The sequence below is a fragment of the Carassius carassius genome, chromosome 38, assembly GCF_963082965.1.
Source record: "Carassius carassius chromosome 38, fCarCar2.1, whole genome shotgun sequence".
In the NCBI taxonomy this organism is placed as follows: domain Eukaryota; kingdom Metazoa; phylum Chordata; class Actinopteri; order Cypriniformes; family Cyprinidae; genus Carassius; species Carassius carassius.
The window spans coordinates 8,140,299-8,155,495 of record NC_081792.1 but is presented as its reverse complement, the minus strand read 5'-3'; the positions used below and the strand labels follow the sequence as shown (position 1 = coordinate 8,155,495).

General features: G+C 41.7%; 1 protein-coding gene across 1 annotated transcript in view; it reads left to right on the top strand.

Moving 5' to 3' along the window:
- The window catches only part of LOC132119246 (adhesion G protein-coupled receptor L2-like), a 113,052-nt gene that overhangs the window by 50,974 nt on the left and 46,881 nt on the right, over window positions 1-15,197 (top strand). Inside the window, exon 4 of the mRNA XM_059529055.1 lies at window positions 2,905-3,014. Coding sequence (XP_059385038.1) covers window positions 2,905-3,014 — 110 coding nt within the window. The remainder of the gene's footprint in view (window positions 1-2,904; window positions 3,015-15,197) is intronic.

Here is a 15,197-nt window from a genome sequence, read left to right as displayed (position 1 = left end):
ACTGAATTTGACTCTAAAACTGTGTTAAGTTTAGTTTGCTTTGAGCTCCTTAACTAAAGCCAAATTTGAATAGAGATAGATATTTTCTTTCCTCTGGGCATTTTTAGTCCAGATTTCCTGTCTGAACCACTTCCTTCAATTTACCAAACTATTGTTTTTCTTTAATGAGTGAAATTTTGACTGTAAATGTTGTGATGTCTTGGAAGCGTTGCTTTGGTGAGTGTTCAGAGTTTAGGGGGGAGAGTTCTGTCTAATGAGGGGTGCCCTGCGAAAACGCCTGACGTGTGACTGTGGTGTGAAGAGCAAACACCAACTGTCAGCTAACAGGAACATCATGAGAATGAGAATTTAGCATAGAGTAGCCCAAACTGTGTTTGGACAGTCTTTCCACATTTTATGCCATTGAATTAGAAAAACAAAACTTTAATCCAAAGTGTCATTTATAGCTATATATATATATAAATAATAATAATATAAAAAAAAAAAAAAAATCAACTTCATATATCCAGTAAACCAGCCTTGGAATTAATTGTTTAAAAGTTGTTTATTATTTTATCACTAAAAAACAATGATTCATTAAAATAATTAAAACAATAAATAAATTGGTGAATCATAGTTATTTATTTTTTATTTTTTCAAAGGTTTGCTTGCTTGCTTGCATCATTAATTCATTCATTAATTCATTCATTAATAACAAACTAAACAAAACAAATTATTATTTTTGTATCTATACTGTAACAATGCAAGCTTTCAAAAAAAAAACCTCTGTTAGCCATTATGTTGACTCCAGAAGTTATTATTCATTTTTTCTCATTTTTTTCAGTTTATTTGTGATCATAATTTATTCATATGGAACATTATGCGAATGAACAGCACATTGTGACTGAATGGAATGTCTCCTTGCAATACAACTACAAATAACCAAACAACCAATCACCACATTATGATTCCAGCTTTGGCCTTGTGTTATAATTTTAGATCCATAATTCATTTATATGGGTAAACATGCTGATATTCTCATCTCTTACCACATATGAGTGCTCATTAATAAAGAAACTCCCATATGAGGGACGTGTTTTTCAGCAAAGCTCGTGTCTATAAAATTCTTCTCATCTTCAAACATGACCGCTGGGAATTCACAGCTGTGAACGGAGCAGGACTCTGTTCCACGTGCTTTACTGCTTTTACGAAAAAAGAAAAAAAAGTCCACTTGTTTATTAGCAAATAGAACATAAGACAAATGAATTGTCAGAGTCACATGCTGAGGTAAAGAGAAATTACTGCAGGAGGAGATGCTACCCCAAGGCCAGGTCAGAAAAACGCCAGCAGGCTAATTCACCCCCGCACTGCGCTAACAGTAAAACATGCTCTTTATTCCCAAACCCAAGACCTTTGTTTCCAGATTCTTTTCCTCTTAATTAGGACAATCATCCTGCTTTTTCCTTAGACACTGTGAGATTATACAGCATACAGCAGTCTTTCATATTTCAAATCTACAATATACAAGATATTCTGGTAATAATAAACACCACTAGTACCAAGTTTTTTTGTTTTTTTTATCTTATAGTATTACAAAAGATTTAATTTCATTATTAAGGAAAAATGTCACAGTTTCCACAAAAAAAAAAAAAAAAAAAAATAATAATAATAATAATAATAATAATAATAATAATAATAAATGTCAAGCAGCAAAAACTGTTTTCTACAGTAATAATAATACAATTGTTTATTGAGCAATAAATCAGCATATTAATGATCATGTTACACTAAAGACTTGAATAATGTCTGCTGAAAATTCAGATTAGCCTCAGAGGAATAAATTAACATGTAAAATATATAAAAATAGGAGCAGTTGTTTAACTGTAATCATAGTCACATTTTTTTTTTTTACCTTTGTTTCTACTGTATTTTTCATCAAAAAAATGCATCCTTATAAAATCAAATGTTTTCTTTCTTTGTTTTTTGTTTTTGTTTTGTTTTCTCTCAAAACCATTAACAATCAACATTTTTATTTATTTATTTATTTATTGAGATCAGTGTGTCGGTTTCTGGGATTTTTAAAGCACAAGTACACTTTTGTTTAAAGAACAAACAAACAAACAAACAAACAAACAAAAAAAGCCTTTAAAACCTTTTTGGTTCTAAAATGAAAAAAAAAACAAAAACAAAAAAAGTTTATCCAGCGGACAGCATTGGCGCAGACCTCAGGAACAACGTGACGCAGATTGATGGACGATACTGCCACTTCGTTTCCAACATCTCACTGTACACTGTGACTGTAAGCCATGAGATCATTTCTACACTTTATCTTTTATTGATGTCTTTAATTTTAGTTCCTAGAACCCACATAAACCACCCTCTGCATGACTTCCTGTTAAACAGGCAGTGGAGGGATGGTTCGTTCATTCCGAGTGAAATGGCATATAAAGAAAATGAATCCATCATAGGTCCAATCAGCCTGACCTCAGGGGGGATTCATTCAGATGTATAACTCATGTGCTGGCAGGTATGAACACTCATAGATGAGGCTGTTTATCTTTGTCACTGGTTTAAAAAAGGCCACTTTGGCATCCGCTCTAATTCCCGTTGTCTTTTATCTGGCTCCTGCTCCGGGCTATCATCCGTCCGTCCATCAGCTGTGTGCACGCTCGCTCTCAGTTTGATGCTATTGTCCACACAGATGAAGGGATATCCAGGGTTCAATACAAGCATTTTTTACCATAGAAAATGTTTTGTTAAAACAGATACAGTACCATCAAGCAGAAATTCAAAAATTCTAATTTCTCCAAATTCTGTTGATATAGTTTTATTCAATCCAGAGCGTTTCTTTCTACTCTGGTGCAAATAGTTTTCTTTTGTGTTTCACTCTTCTGATTTCTGGTATCTTTATCTCTCTTCGTCCAGGTGTAACAACAGAACGCAGTGCATCGTCATCACTGGACCAGATGTTTTTCCTGACCCCTGCCCGGGAACATATAAGTACCTTGAAGTCCAGTATGAATGTGTTCCCTATAGTAAGTATGAGCCATTTTCTAAAATATATATAAAAAAATGTATTACTCTTTTATGAGCGTGCCTTAAAATGCATTTCTACAGGATTCAGTTGTTTGTCTTTGATAATACAGTGTTTATAAAGTGTACAGTAGGCACTTTTTCCAGGTTTTGTTATTTTATATCATTAGCAATGGATTCGATTTAGTTTATTTTGCAACTGATTAATAGAAAAAAGTCAAACAAATGCAGCATCCACAAAAAAAAAAAAAAAAAAAAAAATGAACACCCCTAAACCATCACTGGTACAGCCAATTGATTTTCAAAATCAAAGTTAAATAGATACATGTGAGTAGTAAAGTGGTTTCATTTGATTGTAGTATAAATACAGCTCTATCAGCAAGGTCCAACTCCTGGTGAGTCATTACTACAGACTCCAAGCAGTGAAAGTGAATTGTAATTAAAAAGCACAAAGAAGGGGATGGATACAAATATACTTCCAAGTCACCGAATTTCCCTTGGAGTACACTTAAATCAACAATTAAGAAATGGAAAGAGTATGGCACAGCTGTAAATCTACCTAGACCGCCCTCTAAAACCAAGTGACTGTGCAGGACATGTGAGAGAGACCACCAACAGACCAATGATTTACAATCTTCAGTGGCTGAGATTGGTGACCGTGCATGCAACAACTGTTGCCTCATGCTTCTCTATTTTTATTCCGAGCCAAAGATAAAGCTACTGTTGTTTAAAAAAAAAAAAAAAACATCTTGGTTGCAGTTTGCCAGAAGGCATGTGGGAGATTCTCAAACAATGTGGAAGAAAGTTAAAATAACTCAATTTGTACACTTACTGTACATTAAAGGGTTAATATGCATTTAAAATAAATGTAATACATTTTGACCAAACAAACAAATTTTGCTTTATATAATAATGATTCTAAAATATGAACATTTATTGTAGAACAAATATTTCGCTGTATTTTTATAAACAAAAAATAAAAAATACATATTAATATTATTACATAAAATAATAATAATAATAATAATAATAATAATAATAACATACTTTTTTATAGGCACTGTATTATCAATATCAGTGTTTGCAAGACAGCATTATATAATAATCTGCAATTTATGAAAATGATGTCACACTATGTGTGGTTAGTCCTTTCCTGTATTTATTCTTTCTTGCTATTTAACCATATTTCTTTAGAGATGAGATGAGCACAAGATTCACGAAAACAGCAAAAGCGTCTTTATGGCAAATCTAAGCTTAAAACTTAAAACACTATTTGTTTGCTGCCTTGCAAGCACTGCTATTTCCTTGAGGAAAGAAATTGTTATTCGTGTGTTCTTATGATGCAATGCTTCATTCTAATGATTGTATTTCATTGCACTTCATTCTGCACACCTTGTGCAGGTGTGATTGTAGTGCACAGAGATGGATATAAAATGCTATTAGCTGCCTTGTTTAAATCTGACATTGTTTCATAAAAACTAAAATATAAGCTGTTAAATGTAAACCATTTCCATGTGCTTTTCTCCCTGTGAAATGCTACTTTTTAGCAGTCTTTCATCTATCAGGAACATTACAACAATACGCACTACATGAATGCAAAGCAGCATTCTCTGACGTCCAGTCTTAGCACATATAACTGCTCAGAGACAGACCAGCATGATTTTCTTGCCCTTGAAAAAATTATTTGGCCATGCAAAAATATGCCAGTGTTATGCCAACTACAAAACAGACCAAAGATGTTTTTCGTTAGTATTTTGCTTGTAAGAAACGTCTCTAGGTTACGTATGTAACCCTAGTTCCTCGAGGGAACGAGACGCTGCGTCGAAAGTGCTTTGGGGAACGCGTTCAGCGTACGCGACTCTGAATATCGTGTGTATCAGTCCAATGGAAGGGCGTGACGTCACCGACGTGGTGACGTAAGCGACCAGGAAGCTATAAAAGCACGTGCCACGCAGCTGGCGTCAGCTTCGAGTACCAGCAAGCGCCGGCAGGGGTGCCGGGGGTATGGCTCCGAGACGCAGCGTCTCGTCCCCTCGAGGAACTAGGGTTACATACGTAACCTAGAGACGTTCCTCTTCAGGAACTCGAGCTGCGTCGAAAGCGCTTTGGTGAACGAGTCCTAACGCCGCCAGACTACCAAACCCCTGCCTGGTGTGTATCCGAAGAGCACAGCTCAGGACAGAAGGACAGAAGCGCCTGGAGTGACTGGCATATCTAGGCCATAGAACCTAACAGATGTAGAGGGCGTGGACCACCCCGCAGCATAGCAGATGTCCAGCATGGATACACCTGCTAAGAAGGCTTTAGAGGCCGCCATACCCCGAGTAGAGTGAGCCTTGGCTCCCGACAGCGGGGGACGACCGGAGGACTCATAGGTAACATTGATAGCCTCGACTATCCAACGACTAATAGTCTGCTTAGAAGCAGGAGAACCCCTCTTGGGGGGACCGTAGCACACAAGCAATTGGTCAGTTTTTCTCCACAGGGCAGCTCTGTGGACGTATGCGTCCAGTGCTCGAACCGGACACATACAATTTAGCTTCGCCTGGTCGGGCTCCCGAAAGGGAGGAGGAAAGAAGGCCTGCAGCACTACAGGTCGTGGTGTAACAGAGGGAACCTTGGGAACATATCCCGCTCGAGGGTATATGAACGCTTTAGTCATGCCTGGTGCAAACTCAAGATAAGAAGGGGCCACCGAGAGGGCCTGAAGATCTCCTACTCTCCGCAGAGAGGTAATAGCCAACAGAAAAGAGGTTTTAAGTGTGAGATGTCTGTCTGAGATATCTTGAATAGGTTCAAACGGGGGTTTGCACATAGCCTCGAACACCACAACCAAGTCCCACGGGGGAATACGGGACCGTACTGGAGGTCTCAGCCTCAGTCCACCGCGGAGGAAACGTGTAACTAGGGGGTGTCTTCCCAGAGACTGACCGTCGAGAAGGGCGTGGTAGGCCGCAATGGCCGCCACGTAAACCTTCAGAGTAGAGTGGGTCAACCCTGCAGAGAGCCTAGCCTGTAGAAACTCCAGAACTGTACCAACTGGGCAGTTTGCTGGGTCTAGCTGGTGGTCTCTGCACCATGAAGTGATGAGCTTCCACTTCAGGGCGTACAGTTTCCTCGTAGAGGGAGCTCTGGATTGGAGTAGGGTCTCAACAACCTCAGTTGAGAGACCAGCTGCTACCAGTTGTGCCCCCTCAGGGGCCACACCCACAGCTTCCACAACTCCGGGCGAGGGTGAATTATCGTGCCCTGCGCCTGTGAGAGTAGGTCTGTCCTGATTGGTATCTCCCACGAAGAGCCGTCGAGGAGCGAGACTAGATCTGAGAACCATACTCGGCCCGGCCAGAATGGGGCTACTAATAACAGACGGACCCCGTCCCGCCAGAACTCCCGGGAGCAGAGCAATAGGGGGAAATGCGTACAGACGAAGCCTCGGCCAGGTCTGTACCATAGCGTCCAGTCCCAGAGGAGCTGGATGAACTAGAGAGAACCAGAGGGGACATTGTGACGTCTCCTGAGTCGCAAAAAGGTCTACTTGAGCCCTGCCAAACACTCTCCATATCTGATCTACCACTCGTGGGTGAAGTCTCCTCGGCCCCTGCCTTGACAGTATGTCTGCTCCCATATTTAACTTCCCAGGAATATATACTGCTCTTAATGAGAGGAGTTTGCTCTGGGACCACACCAGGATCTGGTGCGCCAGCTTGTACAAAGGGCGCGAACGCAGACCTCCCTGGTGGTTGATGTAAGAGACCACTGATGTGTTGTCGGTGCGCACCAACACATGGTGACCTCTCAGGTCTGGGAGGAAGTGCTTCAGTGCACGGTAAACTGCTAGCATTTCTAGACAATTGATATGCCATGTTAGATGGTGATCGCTCCATAGACCACGGGCAGGGTGGCCACTCATGACCGCACCCCAGCCGTTGAGGGACGCGTCCGTCGCTAGTGTCACACGGCGACAAGGAGCTCCCAGCACCGGGCCCTGATTCAAGAACCAAGGTTTCTTCCACATGTCTAAGGCACGGATGCAGCGCCGCGTGACCTTGATAGTGCGAAGCGGATTGCCCCTCGGAGAAAATCCCTTGGTCTTGAGCCACCACTGTAGGGGTCTCATGTACAGCAGGCCAAGAGGTATCACGTTGGACGCAGCTGCCATCAGACCCAACAATCTCTGAAATTGTTTGACAGTGAGTGACTGGCCTTCTCTGACTCTCTTGACTGAGATGAGGATCGACTCGATACGAGCAGGGGACAATCGTGCCTGCATTGCGGTCGAATCCCATACTACGCCTAGATAGGTGGTTCTCTGAACCGGAGAAAGTACACTCTTCTTGGCGTTCAGTCTCAAACCCAGCTCCCCCATATGTGCGAGAACGACATCTCGATGTCGAACCGCAATCTGCTCTGACTGAGCTAAAATCAACCAATCGTCGATATAATTGAGAATGCGGATGCCCTGCATGCGCAGGGGGGCCAGAGCCGCATCTACACACTTCGTGAACGTGCGGGGTGAGAGTGCGAGGCCAAAGGGAAGTACTCGATATTGCTAGGCTTCACCCCCGAAAGCGAACCTCAGAAACTTCCTGTGTTGTGGAAGGATGGAGATGTGAAAATATGCGTCTTTGAGATCTATCATGACAAACCAGTCCTCGGACCTGATCTGAGCTACAACATGCTTGATTGTGAGCATTCTGAACTTCAGTCTCATAACTGAACGATTTAAGACCCTCAAGTCTATAATCGGACGCAGCCCCCCATCCTTCTTTGGAACTATGAAATACCGGCTGTAAAATCCGGACTCCCTGTCCTGAGGAGGGACCACCTCGATGGCCCCCTTCTCTAATAGGGTTTTCACTTCCTGTTCCATAACCAGACCCTGCATGGGGCCCACTATCGTGTGAACGACCCCGTTGAATATAGGCGGCACGGAGCCGAACTGAATGCGGTAGCCTTTTTCTACTATATGCAGGACCCAACGAGATACATTTGGCAGTAGTTTCCACGCTGCTAAATAATCTACTAAGGGAATCAGTCTCTCGAGACTGACCTCTGGTGTAAGAGACCCCCGCAGGGGCGGCGAGCGTCCCAGCCCCGCTACGCGCACGGGCAGAGGATATTGAGAACGATGCTCGCCCGGGGCCGCTGCGCCCTGGAGCACTGGCAGGGTTGGTAGAACGACCCCTAGAGGGCACTGAGGTGGGACGGGCACCGTGGACTGCGGTGTGTACCGTTGTACCCCAGCGGAGGCTGCCCTCTGAAACCCCGGGCCATTGGCGTCAGGGTTTCTTGGCCGAGTACTTCTTAGCTTCGATAACCGCCCTTAGATCTAATTTGGGCTTAGAAGACCTCGGCCTAGAGCGTCGCTGAGACTCTCGTTCCCGACGCGGAGGAGCACGAGAGGCGACGCTCTGTTTCTGGGCCTCGCGGTGTGAGGAGCTAGGGTGCGGCTGGGGGATCTCCTTCCCAGATGCCCCGAGGGAGCGACGAGGGAGGAACTTATGGAACGCCGCCGCCTGTTTGTGGGCCTCTTGGAACCTGTCGACGACAGAATTAACTGCGTCGCCGAACAGGTCAGTCGGCTGGATCGGGGCGTCCATGAGGCAGACCCTGTCCCGTTCTTTCATATCGGACAGGGTCAACCATAAGTGCCTCTCCGCGGCCACCATAGCTGCCATGGACCGCCCAATCGCTCGTGCGGTCTCCTTGGTGGCGCGGAGGGAGAGATCAGCGGTCCTTCTTAACTCAGAGATATCATGGGACTTGATCTCCTCTCCCTCGTCTAGCTCCTTAAGCAGGTCGGCCTGGTACGCCTGTAACACCGCCATGGTGTGCAGACACGCACCAGCCTGACCTGCAGCTGCATACCCTTTGCCCACCAAAGCCGAAGTTGTTCTTAGTGGCTTTGAGGGCAATGCCGGGGCCTTTAGAGACGATGCCGCGCCAGGGGACAGATAGCTCGCAAGCGTCTGTTCCACCCGGGGCATCGCTCTATAACCGTGCTCTCCCATCCCCACTACATTTCCGTAATAATCAGACGAGGGGATGTAGAGGCGGGCCGAGAATGGACGTTTCCACGACCTGGCGATCTCATCATGCAGGTCGGGAAAGAATGGAAGGCCCCGGCTGGGAGGTGGCTGACTCGCGCGCAGGAAGCGTTCATCCAGCTTGCTTCTCTGCGGTTCAGTAGACTTTTCGGCGGGCCAATCGATACTTAATTTGGCCACCGCGCGAGTAACCACCTCTAAGAGCTCCTCATACTGTAGCGAGTGGGTTGGCGAATCCCTATCGAGCGACTCCACATCGACCTCCTCGGAGGAAGAGAGGCGGAGCGTCGATCCCTCACCCTGAGTGGAAGGAACCGCTGTGCGTGCTTCCGACTCTAGGGATTGGGTGCCGGATCTGGCAGAAGTGGAAGGAGATAAGGACTGGCCCGTCTCCATTCCCTCCACCAGATCGACTTGCGAACCCCACGAGTGCAGCCGCCGTTCTGCCTCGGCAGAAGCGGGACCAGCACCCCGGGGAAAGCTGGCGAAGGCCCCCTCCTCAAAGAGGGCCCTCCGGGAACGAAGCAGCCGCACCGACATTCGCTCACAGTGCGGGCAGTCGGCCCCCTCGAGAGCCGACTCAGCGTGCTTCGAACCCAGGCAAACCACGCACAGGTTGTGTGTATCCCCACCCGTTATGTATCTCGGGCAGGGAGGAACACACAGCCTATAACGCGATTTGGATTCGCCATCTGAGTGCTTAACTTTCGCCTTGCTTTTTGGCATGTCTAGGAGCTCTTTTAGCTGGACAGACAACAGTAAATAAGACTCACAAGACGGACAAATGACATTCACACACAGAGCGCTTGCTGAAAGACGCGAAGCTGTGCTTTTATAGCTTCCTGGTCGCTTACGTCACCACGTCGGTGACGTCACGCCCTTCCATCGGACTGATTACACACGATATTCAGAGTCGCTTACGCTGAACGCGTTCCCCAAAGCGCTTTCGACGCAGCTCAAGTTCCTGAAGAGGAACCGCAGCTATACGACTGTCAGAAAACACAAATGATTGCACATGGATCTTACATGAACAAACTCCAAACAAACGCCTCACTTCTATTCTCAGATTTCCCATTACATTAAGAGTATGGATTGTTTTGCTCCATTAAACAATTAGACAGTAATATTATTCTCTGATTGAATTGTCTCGTCTTTTCAGAGAATGTTTCCAGAGACTTCACATACCAGATGAGGTCTTCTGCTGCACATTTCTCTTCACAATCCCAAAATAACAAAGGCTCACTGGATTTTAGTTCTTAGTATAAGTTTAATCTACATCCATATCTATGGGTTATTGAAGTCAAATCCCACACAGAATTTTAAAAGCTGTTGTTTTATAAAGGATCATGTTTTTCAGCTTTTCTCCAGGAATATCGATTGTTATTATGTAATATGTGATTGTTCATGTGTCTTTTCTGATGCGAGCACCCTCATAGAATACGGTTTTGTATTGTTGTTTTTTTTTGTCTTAATGTTTTTGTATTGCCCCCTTTAGGCATTTCCAGGTCTGTAACAGTTTTATTTACTAATCACAGTTTGACTCTCTAGGACGCCAAGAGCCCTCATGTCACCCTCAGGCTGCTGAATGCTGTATTTATTTTTTTATTTTTATAATTTTTTCTTTTCTTGAAGTAATTTTCTTATTTGGTCTTGTTTGGTTGCAACAGTGGGATGTTCATGATGGTATTTGGCCAATGTTATCTCAGAAAACAGGATTTGTCCCGGTATTAAGTGCATACTCTGAGATCCGTCCAGGGCTGCATTTCCCAAAAGATCCGTAAGCCTAAGAAATTTTTAAAAATTATTGTACGACTGTTTCCCAAAACCATCATAACTTAAGTAGCACTTGGAAATCCTCGTAGATCTACGAGCGCTCTGGAGTAATCGTAAAGCCCTATGAGAATCAGCAGATTAACTTCAACTTTATTCAAGTGCAATGTGATTATAACATAAGGATTTGATTGTACTTTATTGCAAACTTTATTACTATATTGGACCCGGAAATAACCTCTATCTCTCTCTCTCTCTCTCTAAAGTATATTATATAGTATTATCTCAAGTGTAATATAATATAATATAATATAATATAATATAATATAATATAATATAATATAATATAATATAATATAATATAATATAATATAATATATTGTTATATTTATTATATCTGAGTTGTATGAAATGCAGACAACTTTGAAAGACAACAGGTTAACATTTCAATAAATGAGCGTGTACTACAATTACGAGCCTTCTATATGGTGACATTTCAGCACTTGACAATTGTATAGTGACTCCAAAGTAGCAGTTAAAGCACAGCTATTAGTGACTGTGTTAAGTGCATTTTTGGGAAACGCACATGAAACAATAACGAACGCTCGTAAAATGACTCGCACGTAAAATGATAAGCTTTAAGGTTTTAAAGGGTTAGTTCGCCCAATTTGCAAAATTATGTCATTAATAACTTACCCTCATGTTGTTCCAAACCCGTAAGACCTCCGTTTATCTTCGGGACACAGTTTAAGATATTTTAGATTTAGTCCGAGAGCTCTCAGTCCCTCCATTGAAGCTGTGTGTACGGTTTACTGTCCATGTCCAGAAATGTAAGAAAAACATCATCAAAGTAGTCCATGTGACATCAGAGGGTCAGTTAGAATTTGTTGAAGCATCGAAAATACATTTTGGTCCAAAAATAGCAAAAACTATGACTTTATTCAGCATTGTCTTCTCTTCCGTGTCTGTTGTAAGACAAAGCAGTTTGTCAAAAACAAAAGTTTGTTCAAAACAAAGCAGTTTGTCAAATCCGGTTCGCGAACGAATCATTCGATGTAACCGGATCTTTTTGAACCATTTCACCAAATCGAACTGAATCGTTTTAAACGGTTCGCATCTCCAATACGCATTAATCCACAAATTACTTAATCTGTTAACTTTTTTAATGTGGCTGTCACTTCCTCTGAGTTCACACAAACCAATATCCCGGAGTAATTCATGTACTCAAACAGTACACTGACTGAACTGCTGTGAAGAGAGAACTGAAGATGAACACCTAGCCAGATAACGAACAAACAACTGACTCGTTCTCGAGTCAAGAACCGTTTCTGTCAGACGCGTCCGATTTGAGAACCGAGGAGCTGATGATACTGCGCATGTGTGATTCAGCGTGAAGCAGACCGACACACAGAGCGTCTGAACTGAACTGATTCTTTTGGTGATTGATTCTGAACTGATTCTGTGCTTATGTTATGAGCCCAGGTAAACCGAAGGCTTGCATCAAGGGCAATCATCGCAAATGGCAAAAAGAACCGGTGAACCGTTTTCTTCAACCGGTTTATTGAATCGAACTGCCCGAAAGAACTACTGGTGATCCGAAAACCGATGCAACCGGTTCTTGACTCGAGAACGAGTCATTATCTGGCTCGGCTCGGTGTTCATCTTCAGTTCTCTCTTCACAGCAGTTCAGTCAGTGTACTGTTTGAGTAAATGAATTACTCCGGGATAGTAGTTTGTTTTAACTCAGAGGGAGTGTCAGCCACATTAAACAAGTTAACAGCTTAAGTCATTTGCGGATTAATGCGTATTGCATATTGGAGACGCGAACCGTTTAAAACAATTCAGTTCGATTTGGTTCAATTCTAACTGACCCTCTGATGTCACATGCACTACTTTGATGATGTTTTTCTTACCTTTCTGGACATGGACAGTAAACTGTACACACAGCTTCAATGGAGGGACTGAGAGCTCTCGGACTAAATCTAAAATATCTTAAACTGTGTCCCGAAGATAAACGGAGGTCTTACTGGTTTGGAACGACATGAGGGTGAGTTATTAATTACATAATTTTCATTTTTGGGTGAACTAACCCTTTAAGCTCTAAGATCAATCGTTATCGAGAAACACAGCCCAGATTGCATTGGCTGACTTAACTAGAAATGATTTGCAACCGTGGATGGATGTCACTATAATTTCATTAGTTTTAACCTACCTCGTTAGTAACCTGGTTAACTTCTTTATTATTTAATTTAATGAGCAAAATCTAATTATGTACTGTATGTATGTATTTGTTTCTTTGTTTCAACCTAAAATTCATTTTGTGGGTGCAGACTAATGACACACTGTATTATCTCCAGGTCAATCTGATGTAAAACATGTCCAGAATCTAAGTTGACCCCAAATTCAAATATGCACAAAATTAAAACAAATATATAATTTCCATAAATAAACTGAAACCAATTTTATGGACCATTAAGATTGTTTGCATTATGGTATTATTTTCAGGACAATTAAGCACATTTCCCATCCAAAATTATTATTGCTATAATGCATCCAAATTTTTTTTTCTTTGTAATTTTCACTATTTTAAAGGTGAATCTCGTTAGACGACCATTACTGTAATACAGTAATTTTGTATTATAGTATTTCTTTATTGAATCAGCATAAAGGCAGCACAACAAAAAGTAGTATAACTATAATATACATATATTATAAAAAAAATTTCAATGGTCCTTTTTTTTTCTTTTTTTCCCCTGCAAAATCTGTTTTATATTATGTCCTCTTTCTTTGTTATTTATTTATTTTTTGTTCTGGACAGGTTTTTTGAGATTCATTCCTATGCTTAACTATGAGTTCCAGTAGAAAATGGTGACTTTTATGAAAAAGAACACAGTGCTCAGTGACTCCTGGACATTGTGGCCACAGAATAGACACCATTAGTCGATCAATCATAATAAGACAAGAAGCAAATCTGAGAAATGTAGCTTTAGATTGTCGGAAATGTTGAAATGCTGAAGATGGCCTTCATGAGATAAAACTTCTGAAGACTGTCAAGATTCTGTTTAAATGTCTGCCTGCATTCTGTCTTTCTGTCTGTCTTTCTGTTTATCTCTCTTTATCTTTATCTAGTGCTATATGGAAGGATTTGGAAGGACAGTGTATTTGCTCATAAAATCATGATAATAAGAATTTCTCGAGAACTGAGCCTTAAAAAAAAAAAAAAAAAAAAAAAAATTAAAATATCCTTAGTTGTTAAGATGTTTGGAAATCACATTCACAAACAATAATTTATATTTATAATTCATCACCATTTCAGCCAAAGAAAAATAAAATAAAATAAAATCTGAATGATTAATTTTTTTTGGCCAGTATTATATTTACAGACCTGGAAGTCAGATGACAGACACAATGTATTAGCATAGCAATTTAATGAAAGCAATTAAAAATATGAACCAAATTGATAGATTTGTGTGAGAGACATGAATCTATCATTGTTTCAAATGTTACAAAGTTAAAATAGAGCATCATTGCAATTGCATGAAAAAGAGTGATATTATTTAAAAGCACGTGTTCCACAAAAGAAAGAAAGTCAGATGTATTTGGAATGACATGAGGGTGAGTAAATGGCTCTTTTTCATCAGGAAATCATAAAGTAACCTTAGAAATGACGGACGCATGATTTTCAAAAGTAAAAAGCACTAGCCTGCCAATCTCCCACTGCCACCCTGATCTAGACTGAAAGAAACAGGAAAATATGTCCTTTTAAAAAGTAAGAATATATTTTACACTCTTTATGTGTTGGAAATTGAAACCGCATACTGCCATAGCTGACTATTCAAGTGTTCATATAAAGCCTAGAAGGGCTGACCAGAACTCTGTGCTTGGAGAGGAACTGTAGAGTCGAGGAACAGCTTTATTTTTCTGGTTTTGAGTTTCCCTCCAGCACAACTTACCATCTGTCCACCTGGAATTCAGATTTCCCTGGTCGATGTCCCTGAGTTCTTATGAAAATCTATACGCCACTATCTAGAATTCAGCCGGTGTATTTCCCCGCAGCTTTCCCTCGACAATAGCAGATTGATTTGTCTTCAATGCCACATACACTGTCCTTTTGTACTGTGACAGAACACTCTTTAACCTTGCTCTCTTTCATGTTGAAGGTGTCTAACTGTGATCTCTTCCTCCTCTGACAGCTGTAGCTCTGTGCATAATGCCCGTAACCTCATGACATGTTAACTGCATGTGATCATGGACATGATGGTTAATTCGTTTTAATCTCTTTTTCCCCCCTGCACTCCTTTCATTCTCTCTTCCAACGCTAAAAATAGAAGTGGAGCAAAAAGGTAAATCACTGACACAATCAGCTCC